Source organism: Fundulus heteroclitus, chromosome 2 (assembly GCF_011125445.2).
Source record: "Fundulus heteroclitus isolate FHET01 chromosome 2, MU-UCD_Fhet_4.1, whole genome shotgun sequence".
NCBI classification, from domain to species: Eukaryota; Metazoa; Chordata; class Actinopteri; order Cyprinodontiformes; family Fundulidae; genus Fundulus; species Fundulus heteroclitus.
Window position 1 is genome coordinate 12,848,838 of NC_046362.1, and position 16,782 is coordinate 12,865,619.

Here is a 16,782-nt window from a genome sequence, read left to right on the forward strand (position 1 = left end):
TTCTTGGCTAATAATCCTAGGAAGAGATATTTGTGCAACTCAACAGAGACGGTGTTTTCCTATTATCGACGTGCATGACTGCTGGAGTTTTGCTGACAGCGCCTATGAGATACAGCACCTTATGACACTATAACCTAAAACCCTAATCCCTGACTGTTGTCTAAAACTTTTTTGGGATGGAATTACTCGGTTTCAGCAGAGAATAAATTCATTATAAAATTCAATATCATATATGTTTTGTGTATACAGCTTATTGAATTTCTCTTTTTGGATGTACAGTAAATGTATTTAGATTCTATTATAGTATGGTATGCTTACCTAAATGTAACGTATTGTTACAGGTAGAAGAAAAACATCTTTCATAACAATATATCTTGTTTTGGTTTTGCCCCATAACTTATTTCTGTGTTGTTGTTTTTTCTGTATTTGTTATTGTCGCGCATTTTGTTGTTTATGTTGATCCCCTGGAAAATCAGATCCAAATAAAGAAAGAATTTGACATTTGTCAGAAAATAAATACAAGTATAACAAAGACCTATAAAAGCCAAAATGACAAAAGATGAGAAGTCAAATGTCAGGAAAAACATGCATCGATGCTGAAAAAAAAGGGAATTATTGCGAGAGATATCCAAGACTCTGGAGGAAAAGACAATCAGACTACCAAGGTCTTAAGATTTCTTGCGAGGGAGCAGTGAGGGATGGCATTCAGCCAGGAGAGCAGGCTGGCTGGCAGACTGGGTGGGTGGGTGGTGAGGAGGTGGGAGAGGGGCAGGCCACCCGTCCCCTCTCTGCTGCGCTGTGATCAGGCGTCCCTCAGGGACTGGTGGCCTCTTTGAGTTATATGTCCCTTTAATAATCCATCTGGGCCACAGAACGCTCGACCGGGCCCATAAAGATCTGATTTATACTCTCACTGGAAATGAGAGAAGCTGGGGATGCTGGGCAGAAAGCTCTGGATTGTTAGCCCCACTGTCAGGACACAGAAGTGATGGACGGCACACAGCGCAATTCAACACGTCCAAGGGCTCCACCCTTTTTTACCCAACTCTGTGCCATAATTCCTGATGCTCTTGACTAATTCCATCAAGACTTTTGCTATCAATGCAGACTTTTAGGCAGAACTGGTGTTTTTGCAGCAACTTAATAACTAGGAACAAACTTTTGCTCAGTCCTACTTATTTAAAGCTACTGCTTTTTGTGTCATGCTATAAAACAGCTTAACCCAAAAAAAAAATCACTGGGTGCTTTTTTCTAATATGATTCAACAGACACATTACATCCACTTTTATTTTGTAAAAACACAATATGGAAATTTCAGCGTGGGTTATTAGGGTTCAGATCTAAACAAGCTAAGAGGGATGTTGGCAGAGGAGATGGAAGATTTTGCTGGCAGATTGTAGGGAAGAGGTGAAGAAGTGTGCTGGCACAGCAGAAAGGAGGTGTGAGCAAGGGGGAGCATGTCTGGTGTCAGGAAGCCCCCAAACTGCTGCAGATTATTTTACACACTTGTGCAATGTGCACCCACACACACGCACACACACACACACACGCACAGCGCCCTGCTCATGTCTTTGGAGGTTTTTCAGGAGCTTTATGTTGTGGATAACCAAAATGTTGCATGACACTTGATCCAGTGCAACTTTGTATCTTATTTCATCCTTAAAATTTACATTTGAATTAGGATTTTTGATTCATCTTAGTCATACTTTATGACTGTATCATCATCAGCTTCACCTCCCTGCCATAGTCCCCTTGCAAATCTACCCATTTTTTTTCCTTTTACTTGGGCCCTCTCCTTCCATGTCTCAATCCTTTGTGCTCCCTATTCTACCTTCCCTCCCTCTCTTCCATGGATCATAACCTAGATTAACTTAACTCCCATTTCTTTTGCTCTTAAAAGCTTGAGTCTTAAGCATTTAAACTTCCCAAGTGGCTTGAACCCTCATATCACGTTAACGTTCGAAGTTAATTCCTAAATTTGCCTGGATCCTCTTTGCTCCCTGGCAGCAGATTTTATGAAGGTAGATCTGATAACATAGGAGGAATTTCCATGTGCAATCGACTGGTAAGTTAGCCTTTGCTAAGAGAAAGCAATTTATCAATAGTTTAATATGTTTTTTCTGACTTGGTTTAGTTTGCTTGTCTACACAATTATATTGCACAAACAAAACAAAAGTTTGACAATGCAAGAGCAATTGTTAAGTCTACTTCATATTTTGAAGATTGTGCATTAAAGGAACTATATTTACACATGTGAAACCCTCGACACACATGAGACTAAACGCGCCTCAAACTTGTGCACAATCCTCCCAGAGGAGACAAGGCTTCATCGAGGGCCTTTTCTCCGTATTCTTTTACATAAATGGCTACATCTCGGATAAATTATCATTTCTTACGTGAATGGTCACCACTGGGGGAGATGCTGGTTAGCAACAGCTCTGCACCTTGTTGTGCCATTGGCAAAGAAAAGTTGTCCCGGGGTCTCCCAGTTCGCTGCTTATTTCCACAAAAAAAAACTGGACTCACTCTATTGCGCAACCAATTAGTCAATTGTTATTATCAAATTACGTCTTTTAACTCTTAATCAGACAAAAAAAAGTTCATGTTAAAGTATTGTTTTGTCTGTTCATCAAGTTTCAAGTTATAGACACAGAGTCATAGGTTTGGGTGTGAAAAAACAGCTACAGTTCGGATCAGAGGTTTACATGTGCTTATCATGGCCTTAAAAGTCATTTAAACAATTAATTTAGCTGTTGTTTTACCAGAATGAATACTTTAATTTTGCACACTCATTATTATTTGGATTTTTTTGTGTAAGTAAATGATCAAAACTCCAGCAGATCATAACTATACATGATTTAATAAAAGAAAATCACACATACGTTTTCAGCCCCCTCTACTGTAAATACCCTTACTGAAATCCAAATCAACCAATTCCCTGCTCAAGTTACCTAAAATAGTAGAGTAAATTGGGTTGCTTAATCTTAGTACAAATGCAGCTGCTCTCTGACGGTTTGTTAGAGAACATTATTTAACAGCCTTTTATAGACCACGAAACATAGCAGGGGTACAGTTGTAAAAAAAAGTTTTAAAACAGGGTTTGGGTATTAGACAAAATCCCAAATGTTGAATATGAGACATAGTACTATACATCTAATCATCTGGAGATTAAACATCTATAGCACAATTGCAAACCTACCAAGGTGCGGCTGGCCAACTAAACTGAAGGCGGGGCAATGAAAGCAATAATTAGAGAAACATTTAAAGATGCTGAGTAGTAACTCAGGAGGAGCTCCAGAAATCCACAGATTAGTTTGGAGAATCTGTTGATTGGACAACTTTTAGTTTTTTTTCCTTAAATTAGCTTAGAACTTTGGCCTTTAAGGAAGAGTGTTCTGGAGGAGCTAAACGCTTAAATGGAAGGCGACGGGACTTTGCCTGTTGTTTCTTGAAGATGTTTCCCATCTCGTCCAAAGCTGGAGAAGCCTTTGGCTAAAAGTCCAGCAGCTTTCTCCATGGGTACGTCTGTAATAGCTTATTCCACCCTGATGAGACACTGCGGTGTCTTTCTCTTGACACACGTGTGTTGATTTCACCTTAAATCTCAGCCATCCTGGAATAATACGGCACCCCAAACTAAAGTCCATTAACGTCTACTGCTCCTCTTGTTGTTTAGGTTAATGACCATGAATTAAAATATCTAAGTTAAATCACGTATCATTTATGACTGTCAAACTGCTCATCAGTACTCTCTCTTTATTCCGTAATACTTATATCCTTTCTATTTAATGAAACAGCCCCGTCAGTAGTCCGTTCTGTAATTTATAGTCTGCAGTACTCAGATGCCTTCCTCTTTTGGATCCCTTATCACTGTCACCACTTTAATCCTAACTCACCTCACTCCGCACTTATTATATCCGGGTATTACATTACCCACACTCCCGCCTCCTCCGTCCTCTTCCCAGTTTGCCTCAACCAAGGTCTTGTAAGGACTAAATCTCTGCCTTCCAGCTCGTCTGCGGCCAGTGGCTGTGTGTTTAGCGTTGATGCTTCAGGGCCTTGGCACTTTACCGCTAAATGACTGTTGTTGGCTGCAGACGTTTCCTGCACAGCGAGGGTAGACTGGGGCAGTGTGTCAGGGGCGGTGAGAGGATGAGCTCTCCGGCAAGGAGACAAAAGGAGAAAACCCTTCTCGTCTTTCCGTCTCTCCGTTGCTCGAGCGAGGCTACCAGGGCTCTGAGCCTCGTCTCTTTCAAAAGACACCAAATAATGCACTGCAAAAACGGAACTAAAAATAAGTTAAATGTTCTTAAAATGAGTGTATTTGTCCTTGACTTGAGCAGGTAAATAAGATGATTTGCCAATAGAATAAGATTTTTGCACTTAAAATAGGAACAACTCCTCTCCATCATCTTATTTCAAGTGCAGGATGTCTGATTATCTTATTTTAGGGATCAAAATACTCATTCCATTGGCAGATAATCTTATTTACCTGCTCAAATCAAGGATAAATACATTAACTTTAAGAACATTTTACTTATTTTTAGATCCGTTTTTGCAGTGTGAATTTCAGCGCTCGGTGTCCAGCGTGTTTTATTCTGAAACGTTTCTGATGACCTACTGACGGACGTACGCAGGCAGGGACTGCAACTTCAGCTGCCTCCATCAAATCAGGTTTCTGTACGCAGTAACTAAAAGCTACATTTTCTTCATCAAACCGCACTATTTTGCTCCTAAAACTTGTGGGGAAAAAAGAGCATCAGCGTTTAGACTGTTTGTCTTCGTTTAGAAGACAAATTTTGATCCACAAGGGGGGATTTCTTAAGCGAGGAGGAGGAGGGAGGCTTCTTGCCTGTAAACAAGCAATTATACACACTCGGCATGCAGAGTGGGACTGCACTGTCTGTCAATAGCTACTTAGGACTGTCACAGAAAGTGGATGTAAGAAGTCTTGGCAATACAGTGTAAATCTCTGACAGAGAGGGAGAGAAAAAGAGTAGAGTGGGGGGAAAAAAGCTGAGTTTAGCATAAGCTGAAATTAAGCTGGCAATATAGGGCATCCGAATATCTCCGACTCTGGCTGCATCATTAGGAGGAAAGAAAGCCAAGACGTGCTGCAGAGACACGGTCCTGAAGTAACCGGCATATCAGCCGCTCTGTGACATCCACATCCTGACAAAAACACCCGTACACACGGTGGAAAGTGACAGGAGGCGAGACCATGCGACATCCTGCATGCGTTTGTTTGTGTTGCTGTACAGATGTCAGTATATTACACCTATGAATGCGATATAATCATTCATTATGCCCGCGTCGTGTCACGGACAGGGAAGAGGAATATCACCGTTGTCCTTGTTACCTACCTCCTTGCTCGCACAGCTGCTGGGCCAAAGCATCCTTAAAAATGATCTGTCCTCGATGTGTTGCTGTGGCTCTGGGAGGGAGAAAGGAAGAAGAGGAAAAAGAGAAGGAGAGGAAGATCATTAAAATAAACACCACCACGGGGAAAGTTAACCGGTTGTCCTTATTATACAGTCTGAGGATCGATCTGGCACAGATGGCATCATTTCCCACTTTACCAAAATGCATTTCAGTGTAGTACATGAAAGAAAGCTTTTTTTTTTTTTTTATGAAATCATTAAGATCTGACTTTGAGATAAAAGCAAGAAACTTCTTCACAAAGTCACATTTTCAATTTCAACAAGCAAATCTGAGACTAAATCTGCACATAAAAAGGATTGGGGCGTTATTCACTGTTTTTACCACATTTAAATTATTCCCAGGTCTTTTTAATGGATACAATTGTAGACCATTGCTTCCAATAAGGTTTTAACATATTTTTACGGTTAAGGATGCAACCCACAACAACATTTCTATATTACTACATGCAAAGCATTTATGGGTGGAGGGTCATACGCTTTTTAAATGATGATCTGTATTACGGCACGTTTTGCTGTTCTTGCGCATAGCAAACTTGTCATTGTGGGGACAACACGGGACACGTGATTAGCAGCGTGCTATCTAGCTCAGTCTGTGCAGCTTTGAGCCTGCAGGTGTGGCAGGTGCTTCTTTAGGTTTAGGTGGAAGTTCTGTGAGGTCAGGGTTAGCGGACCTGTGCAGACTGGTGAGGAGAATCCACAACAGCTGCCTGCTGTAAGAAGGAAAGCTCTGTTACCTTGGGTTTTTAATTTTGATCTGGATCTTAAATTCTCGTTCTGAGGGTGCTTTCTACCAAGTGGTTCCAGGGCAATTTCACATCCAGGCCTTGCTTTTTGAACAGTTTCTTTCATAATCAACCACCAAAGCCCTGGCCCTTAAAATGAAAAATGAGAGATACTGTATTTCCCCAACTATTTCATCATGAGTTGTTGATGATGGGTTTATTCTGATAAAAAATGAGAGAGCCATTTTGTGGTGCCCTAAGCGGAAATATATATGGTGCCCCCCTTCATTGGCGATTTACATACAAAAGAAATTGAATAGCAAAGTTTTCACCACTTTTCTGCTCTCAGCAAGTGGAAACAGACATCTATGTCTCCTTAAATCTATTGAAAGTTTGTTGAAGTTGCATCTTTTTCCTAAAGTGGAGTGACTTTGCATAGTTTCTAATATGTAATCACTGGGGCAAACTCATCGCTTGTGAAGGTATTGCTCCTTATCATGCAGATTTATTTCCAGTACTGTAGCCTGTGCCACTCTCTGTGTCTCAGCAGCTCGACAAGACAAGAAGAAGTGACCCTCTCTGCCTCAGCGGATGCAATTTACATAAATAGCCCAGTTTTTGACCCCCCTGAGGAGTTACAATAGTCGGCCAAGGGACGACGGTAGATTCTAGAGGGATATGAGGCTACATAGTTTAAATGCACCTAAACTCTGTGAATTAACTATTGCCTGTGTTTATACATTTAGCAACAGCCAGACAGACATTTACCTCCAGCTTGCGTCAAAGCGGCTAAACTGCGCTCTTTACGCTTCCTCATTCATCTTTCTCCTCTTTTTTTCTTTCACAGCCCACATGAATCCAAACTCTACTCAGTCTGCCGACTCATGCCTTTTTTTGTGGGAGCCAAGGCATTTACACATTCATCTCGTCCTATGAATGATGAATGGACCGTTCATTAATTGATAAAGACCTCTTGTGCCTGGGCATAGCTGGGGAGAAAACATACTTAATTACACTCATATTTCAGAATTGGTAAAAAAAACTAATTTAAGCTTTGGTATTTATGAATAAAAGATGATGCGTAACGAACAGCGGGCAGGGATGTAGGAACACGGCCCTTAAATATTTACTAAACAGCTCAAGCTCACTTAACGGATCTTGTTTGGTGGCCAGGAGTGAGAGATCCTCTTCAGGAAGCTCGCTTCCTACACGCAGCGGAAAACACTAAAGCCCAGAATGAAGCTTGCAGAATGAAATAAAAAGGAACAGTCTGCAGAGCAAACAATAAAGGAACGGAAAATACAAAATAAATACGATGGGAGAGGATCTGCTGCTTGATTTGAAATCTCTGTGTGCAGGAGAGGTCTTTCTGACTTCAGCGCGCATGTTTATCATTAAGACAGTAGCCAGGAGAGAGCGTTTTAATCTAAGCCGAAGAGTGTTTGATCTGAGCAGCGTGACACCAGTGTCTGCCTGCCGTCACCCACCAGTGCTTCCTCAGCGTGTGTCTCTCATTAGTCCAGCCACCCTCTCGAACCCACACACACACACACATACAAAGAGCAGCTAAATGTTACTTTTTTTTCAGGGGTTCACTGGGTGGGGGAATTAGGGGCAGTAATATGTGCGGTTTCGTTTTCTCGTCTCTCCCTCTTTTGGAGTTGTACGGCCCTTTAATAACCCTCGTTTGGATCCCCCCTTTCGTTAATCTCGAGGGGGAAAAAATTTCAGCAAACGCCCCGGGATTGTGATGAAAATAGTGAAAACTGAGAGAGTACAGTGAATAAATTGGAAGAGAAGGCAGCGGGGTTCGGATTTGGTCAGAGGAAATAGATTAAGGGGGTGTGGTTGATGGCCTTGTCAGTCAAATACCACAATCTGTTGTCAAGTGGCGAGGCGAGCCAGTAAAGGCGCACACACACACACACAGCCTCTCTAAGCTATATAGGAGCTGAAACATGAATGCAGATGGACAGGCTGTCACTCAAAGAGCTCCCAAAAGGGCCGGGAGTGGGTAATTACTAGCCATGTCATCCATTTTAGATTACATGTTGCTGTTGGCCATAAGTATCCCCCAGAAACTGGCTTGACAGCTCCCTGCTAACTACACATTCAGACACACACACACACACGTCCTCACACACATGCAAATATGTATAGAAGGCAGATTTACCCTAAACCACATTTTCATGTTAAAAAAAAATTGCCCCTTAAAAGCAAGGAGAAATGAATAAATTAGAAACTAGGCAAGCGAATAAGGCCAATAATTTTGTCTTCTCAAAACTTTAACTTGTGTCAATGGTTCAGACTGCTGGTGGTAGGATAATAAGGGAGATGTGCTCGGTACGCTCTGGGCCCCTTAGTTCCAAACATGCATCCTTGAAGCTTTGCATTCTACCTGAGTATTGCAGCTGACCGTGTCTGTCCCTCTATGACAATAGTGTACTGGTCTTCTGATGGCTACCTTAATTAAAACAGTGCCCTATCTTCTCCAATGGCCTCTATAGTCACCAGATCTTAATCCAAAAAAGAAATAAGATGCAACTGTGTTAGTTTATGTCAATATAGACCACAATCTTCTACAGCTCATTCAATTAGTCCAGTCCTGAAGGAAAAATGGAACCTGCCCCGTTACTGTCAAGCTACAACAAAAAAAAAGATGCTGATGGGTAAACAACATCTGAGGATAAAAAAAACCACTTTCCTAGTTAGAAAAAAAAAAGACCCACTATTCTCCTGAAACTCCAATTAAAAGCTCATCTTCTCTTCCAGCCCACTAAGCCCGTTTAGTAATCATGATAAATACGCAGAGCATCAGAGGGGTGCGGTTGCTGTTGCCAGCGCTGATTTGGAGCATTTGGACCTCTCCCTTTAAAATAACACGCCCTAATTGGGTGATTTATCTGCAACACTGAGGATTCCAGCTGTGTCTATGACCCTGTCGACCTGGACAATAGAGAGGTAAACAAAGGGCAGAAATAAAGACCGGGCCCATTTTACCTGAAATATTTTGTTATTTTCAGCTCTCATACAATATAATTTAGCGGATTTTTTTTTTTTATTCTCATGCGCTAAGTAGTGACTGTATCCGATTTGTGCTACACCTCCAATGACTCGCTCCATCCTTGAATTAATTAACTGAAAAGGGGGCTCTTAGAGAACATGCAAATTTAATGAAGCTGCACAGAAGAGGGATTTGGGAGTTGTTTGGCAAATTACCTGCTTGTTAGCACAGGGTCATTGATAGTTATTGCTCCAAATACAGCCTGAAAAACGTCAGTTTGCTGCTCTCGGTGAGGAGCTTAAAGACGAGGGCAATTGACCTCGATGACTGTTAGTAGGTAATAACGAGACACATTAAGAAAACAACTGTAGCTACTTAGATTGCCGTAAATATGCAAAGAATCGGGGCTGTCGGCGGTTTGAGGCGCAGAAAAGAAATACAGTTATTTTACTGTGATACATGGAAATCCAAGGAAGCTTGATTTAAAAGACTTTACTTGGTCTTTCACAGAGTGTCTGGATCGGACTAGGACGTTGGGGAGGAGAGAGGAGAATTAACAGCGTTTACTTAGAGTCAACAACGGAGAGACGACTCCAAGCAAGCAGTCATGTCTGGCTTTCATCAAAACTGAGCAAGCCTGATAACGGACAAATAATGTGACACCAAAATGCAGTACATTAGGGCACCTACCTCATTATGCCCCATTTAAATTCAAGTGGATTTCTTTTTTTTTCTTTTTTTTTTTATCCTAATGCTCTATTTAATTTCAGACTGTTAAAACGATCATCAACCCAGCAGGTGGGACAGTGACCTTCTGATAATGAGGATGTGGGATGCTGGTGATGCGGACAATATGTGTAGCAGTATTGATTCGAGCACTGGCTTATCCCGAACGGCTAACTTTGTGCACCTGGGTCTCTTTGCACACAGGGGAAAGCACATAATCACAGGGGTCACGGCCTTTCCTTTGGGAAATAACCCAATGTAAATACAGCAGAAATCTTAAGGCAGGCAGGGCTCTTACATGTTTTCACAGGCAAAATTCCACATTTTTCCAGAACTAAACTCCCATGACTCTCATCCTCCTTGGCCACTTTTATACAACTCTGTCTATTAAGGTTTACAGTAAATACAGCGCTTAGACTTCAAACACTAAATCTGTAAAAGCCGCGACTGTAAGGACATGGACAAATGAATGAATGGATGGACAACGGTTAAATACAACATTTAGAAAACAGGACTGACAATAAAATAAAAAAGATGAACCCTTTTTCTTAATTTCCCAGACACGGAGAATGCTTCAAATTTTAGAAATTTCCAAATTGTGTCAAGGAGTTAACCTGACAAGCCAGACTGATAATATGTAGCACTCTACGTCCTGCACATTATAAATCTGCGTCTGCTCCTATTGAATGCGAGAAGTTTCCGTGCTGATTGGGTGAAGCTACACCCAGAGCCCGCCTACCAAAGGCTGGTCTTAGCCAATCACAGTATCAGAATGTTGTAAGCAGCAGGCGCCATGAGAAACCACAACAAGTTACGCTGGTCAAGGTACTTCTTGCTGTTCTTTCTTTTTTTCTTTTTTTTTTACAAAACAGATGTGAAAGCAGCAGCTACACGTGTGTCCTCCTGTGCTTCCGTGTTTATGTTGGTTCGGTTGTGGGCAGCTATTGCTTTCCTCACAGCTGTATGGCCCACCTTAAACCATAACATTGCAATGTGATTGGCCCGAACCAATGAAACGGTTCGGGCCTGAACGGTTGAGACGGGAGCAGCACAATATGGATTCTCATGTGTTTGTGAATGCCCAAATACAGCAAGAATTCAGCTTTCTGGCAAGGTTTGAGTTTGAACACAGCAGTGCATAGTTAAGACATTCTCTAAAACATTACCATTTTAAAATGTAAAATAAATCCTAACTAAGTTAATGAAAAAATACCTGAGATGTATTTAAAAATAGAAAGAAAACCTTTTCAAGAAACATTTGTTTAGAAAATAATTGGACATTGAACAATGAATCTTTCACATTTCTTCACCACAGGTCTGTTGCGATTACAAACATATTGCTGTCTGCAGTCAATTATTTATCTTTCCTGGCTTAACATTTTCAGTAAATCTTTTATCCACCCTGAGGCCAGAAGCCTTTGAGGAGCTTTAATAAGGATAAAAGGTCATTAAGCAGTGGCTTTTTGATCAAACAGAGTTGACTGATTGACATGAATACAAACAAATCAATGGAGCGGACTAATAACTGGGTAAATTAGGAGCCCTGGGAAAGATAGGTCAGGTCTCAGTGTCATGCCTGAAATGTGAAGCCAGCTAATATTAAAACCGGTCTGAAATCTCAACTCAACTGAACACACCGACACATTATGGGTGAAAGAACATTTAGCATCTTCATTGCGTGAACTGTCTGAGAAATTTGTTGAACCAGTAATGCCAGTAAATCTTTCTACAAAGACCAAATATTTGGTAGCGTGCTTAAACACCGAAGATCATCTGCAGCTCAGTATAAGAAAAATGTAATTCATTGTTATTAACGTACCCACAGTTTGGTTGCTTTAGCAGCAAATAATACCAGGCAAAAGTTAAAGAGAATAGGCTACAAATGCTTCAAAAACATAATTTTCCCTCAAACAGATTTTTTGTAAACATGCAGTGTCAACACACAACATGCACTATATTAAACAGACCAGTCATTAGTGATTTTTTATATATATATATATATATATATATATATATATATATATATATAGTTTTTTTAAGTAAACTAGAGCTGTCTTTGACCCTTTGTCTCTCTGTGCCAGAAATCAACATTGGATATATAAAATAACTCAGTCATGCTTGCATGAAAAAAAATCATTTTATTAACAGATGTATACAATGTAATGGTGCCATGACAGGAAGAAAACCTTATAGAGCTGCAGAAACCCGTGTCTTAAAGAGGGTCGTTTTTGAAAAATGGTTCACATGCTGTAATTAAAGCAATGTTCAACCCAGCAACTGCGGGTGCCCCACTGGGAGATGAAGCACAAAACACCCACCTAATGAAGAAAAGCAAAATAAAGAAGGAACGCACTGCTGGTTCTTTAATTCAACCAGAGGAAGATATTAACAATTTTCATATTTGCCAAGAGCAGATAAGCCATCTGTGGATATTGTAAGACTGGAGAGCGAAACAAATCGGGACACAATCTATAAAATGCAACTTTAACATTTATGACCTGTTGATTGAGATTTGTAAACTTTGAGTTATTTTTTGATTTTTTAATATTCTGTTGCTTTTATGTATATACAAAAGCAACCCCCTAACTAAACTGATCATTATTTTTCACCCTCCCCAGGGTCTTGATTTATAGCAAAAGTAACAAAAACTCAGTCAGGCCTTTTCCATCATCGCACATTCCGGTTCTGGTTTTTAAACCGCACTCATGTGTTTCCACTGAAAAAAAAAGGGGTGCCACAGCGAGAAAAGTAGTTCAACTCAGGCACCCCAGAACAGCCGGTTCTTCTGCTGAACACTGACATCAGAACACTAATATAGTGTAAAAACAACATAACGAAAGTGCTAAACGGACAAACACAGTAAGTGAATTGCTCAAGCTTTTTGTATTTTTCTTGAGCTGGTAAAAAATGTTTTATTAATGTAGAAACACAACAGGAAAGAAGGTTGTATATTTATTACAATATTATCCTTTTAACACAGACTCTCCTGAAATGTCTTCTTTTTCTTGGTCAGCCAGTATGAACTGACATTAGTTTTAATTGATAAAGCATAGTAATTATATATTTATACATGTATTGTCACATATGGTCAGTTAGCACGTTTCCACTGGAAACACACTGGAATGGTATTTATTTTAATTTTTTTTTATTACCAAGGCTGACTGAAAGTCCATATCTTTAGCTTGTCATAAGGTCTGACGTTTTTTCTTCATGCAGGCGGCACCGACGACATTAAGACCGCAGCTCTGGAAATGTGGATCTACAATAAAGGCCCTGAACATGGGACATTCTTCACCGCCCAACATCTCTCAATATAAGAGACATCTCTTAGAATATAAGAGGAACTCTCCTGGAGGTATGAGATGAAGCATTCCCAAATGGAGTCATCTACCAGATATTCTAATTTCACCCTCACCACTTGTTTCGGTTTACAAGGCCTATCTGGCACCGCCACCAGAACTTAGTGGATAGTTAGTGATCAGTTGACAGCTTTTCCTCTCCCATCCGGCATTAAAGACACGTCGTCACAGGTCTGATGATGGGATGACAAAATTGACCATCCACCTTTGGCTCAATCTGCCCTGACACCAAGTACAGAACCTGCCGTTGATTTTTGACTCTCACCATGACTCTCACAGAAACCCACAAAAACACTGCCTGAAGCAGAAGCTGCTTTCCGTAACATGTTTTGACTTGATTCATTGCACGCCTCACCAGTGAGACTGCAAACAAATGACAACCCTTTTCAGCATAGGAATAACTTTCGGCTGTGTCTGTAAACTAATTCTCTCCACCTTCCTCCATCTCCTCCTCTTCTCGTCTCCCTTAGTTCTCCAAGGCCAAGCCTTCTCTTTTGGTGGCAATTTACAGCCATCCAGGAAATGAATTCTTTTGGATGCCCACATCACTGCACTCTATCACTCGACTGCGAGTGATGTGTTACCAGGGACACTCCCACAATACTGGCCATAAAACCGCTCACAGGGCCCTATTAATGCAGCAGTGGACCGGCTCGAGCCCTCTGAAGGACATAGGACGTCTGTGTCTTTAATTTAAACACTCCTGGGCGAGGCTTGCCGAGAACAGTCTTTGTATCAATCAGGGCAGTAATGCTAAAACTGACCTTTTTTTTTTTTTAGTAGCACGTTTAGCAAAATCAACTGGGATTTGGCAAACACTTTTCGAGAAGATTTCAAGTCATGCAAGCCAAGACGGATAAACCGACTACGACTGACAGTCAGAGCCACACTCGTCGGACCCAATCCAGACCTCACAAAGTAGCGCTGACAGTTCAGGGTTGGAAAATCTTACATAGCACCAATGGTGGCCCCCGCTTTGGTCAGACAGCCACGTGCCTGATGAATTCCTCCTGGGAGGGAGACATGGGAGGGTCACTCTGGAAAGCATGATGAAGACGGCAGCTGAGAACAGAAACCAGTAACCGTGTTTGCATAAATGACTGCATGTATTTTTGGGAGGAGTGGTTTTAAGCCAGCTGAAGTGTGAAGGACTGACTTCGATAAGGTCGATCTCAGCGGCTCTTGTTGCCATACAGCTCTGACCACTCCCACCATCCCACGCAGCAGCTTTCTGGTTTTTCACATACATGCACACACAGGTCCTCAGAAAAACCCTATCCTGGCACGATGGTCAGAAAAAACAAGCCAGTAAATCCGTTTATTCTGGCAGATATCATCTATGTGGCAGCTTTCATTCAGCAGAGATGTCGAGTTAAATTATTTTCACCCGGCCCATTTATCCATTTCTAAGTCAGAAAGACTGCTGAGACATTCTAGGAACTTAGCCAAAGATTTTTGTGGTTTTGCAAAAAAGTTTAATTCAATGACGGTCTGAAGAAAAATATAGATTTCAGCTCGCACTACAGCTGATCAAAATAATAAATCAAGGACTAATTATTAGTTTTTTAAATCATTTTGTGCGCACATTTCATGAAGAGAGAGATGGCTATCTTTCTTACATCTTCTTAATGTGGAAACATCTTAGTCACTTTTACACATACCGTAATATTGAAGTGTAAAGTTGCTTTAAATCCTTGGTAATGTGATGGAGTACAGCAATCCACACTTTTCCATTACACAACTATGACAACAGTGGCCAGTTGCATCTGATTGCATGAAGGTGGCTGTAAATCTACAGCTGAGATAACAGGGAATGAGAACATTGTGTTTTCAGTGCACTAGGATGGAGATAATGATGAAGAGTAAAAAGAATTCATGCAGAGGAGAAAAAAAAAACCCTGAGAAAAACAGTGTGTGTGGAGTAAAACTGCAAGTAAGAGAAAGGTGAACTACTAACTCTAAACTGCATTTTTTAAATCCTAATTTAAAAAAAAAAAAAATCCTATATTTGCATTAAAAGTTAAGCTTGACATGATATATAATTTTTTGAAAAAAGTTTTCATTCAAGAAAGAAACCTCCTTCACTCCTAAATAATCCTAAATAACATGAATTGTAACCAACTTTGTACCTTAATCTTAGAATAAACCTGTCCTGTGAAAACCTCAGAGAGTTGTTAAAAAAAAAAAAAAACAGATTAACAAACAAATCATCAAAACAATCACCTAATGCTACAGACGGGTCAGGAATAAAGCTGAGAAAAAGTTCAAAGCACGGTTAGTTTATGAAACAGCATCTCACAGACCTCTGTTCATCATCATCATCATCTGAAAACAGAAAGAATATGACAACTTCAGGTGGACAAAACATGGCTGTCCACCTAAACTAAAGGACAGGCAAAGACAGCACTAATCAGAAAAGAAAACCACAAGAAAGGCCCATTGTGACTGTGGAGGAGGTGCAGAGATCCACAGCTCAGGTGGGAGAATTTATTTACAGTAAAATTGAGGCTCATTCAGGCAGTTGTGCTGCTGATCAGCACTTCCTCTTTCCTCCATCACCCCAGCAGCCATCCATGGGTTCTGAGGCCAGAGACTGTTTTGCCATTCCCTGCCATGTTCAAGGGTGGCAATACTCATAATGAGGTCAGGGCCTAGTGGTTGAGCACAGGTGTATGCTATACTCATAATATGGATGTATATTTAAACACACATCATTTTTCTGAACGAAGGAATAGTTTTGTGTTCAGCAATTCTACAGTTTATTGAAAAGTGGTAAGGCTGTTTGAAGAAAGCTAAAATGAAAATCCTCCACTGCTTACCACAAGCAAGCGTGTGGGAGAAGGTCTTTTGGTCAGATGAAGCCTAATCTGAACTTACTGACCTGCATAAAAACACGGCAGGGCTGGTGGAAAACTAGGACCCTGAACACAAAATCCCCATGTCGAAAAACATGGTGGCAACGTTTTTTTTTTGTTTGTTTTTTCTGTATTGTGTCATTTTCTTCCTGTGCACCTGAAAGAGGACTTACAGGAAATTGACGCAGCCAGTGCCGGGTGGTGGGGCGATCCAGACAAAACTGAAGCTGGTGGAGGGCTGATGGCTGACGTGCGAAGCCACAACACTGCAGACAAATTGGGTTCCAGCAAACTGGCGCTCCGGTATCACACCTGGGGAAACAACAGAGGAGAAAAGGAAACAGGTTGAGGAAATAGAGCAACGAGGGGCTTTGGAAGAGACAGAGGAAGTTAACCGACTGTTCAAATTAAACAAACCCACTTGTATGAAATATAAATGCTTTGGCAATATTTGGTGTTTTAAATAGCCAATGAACCCATTTTCACTTTTTTTTGTGTTTGCTTTCAGTCTTTCACCCCTCAAACAGAAAATTCTACTTTTATTATTTTTCACTCCACAAGTATTCATCTGTTTACTTTTTTCCATCTTTCATTTGTTTTTTACATTCCTCCTCTCTTTCCTTTGCTTCTACCCACATCCCTCCACCTTTTTTCCTCTGAACTCCTGGTCGCTAC

The 16,782-nt window shown here is 40.8% G+C and overlaps 1 protein-coding gene across 5 annotated transcripts in view; it reads right to left on the reverse strand.

The window, feature by feature from the left end:
- The window catches only part of reln (reelin), a gene marked incomplete at its 5' end in the record, with an annotated part of 81,996 nt that extends 65,577 nt beyond the window's left edge, over positions 1-16,419 (reverse strand). For all 5 annotated transcript variants that reach the window (XM_036148092.1, XM_036148083.1, XM_036148087.1 and 2 more), the window contains 2 exon segments: positions 5,364-5,434; positions 16,281-16,419. In XM_036148092.1, the coding sequence (XP_036003985.1) occupies positions 5,364-5,434; positions 16,281-16,419 (210 nt within the window).
- Positions 16,420-16,782: the final 363 nt, after the last annotated feature.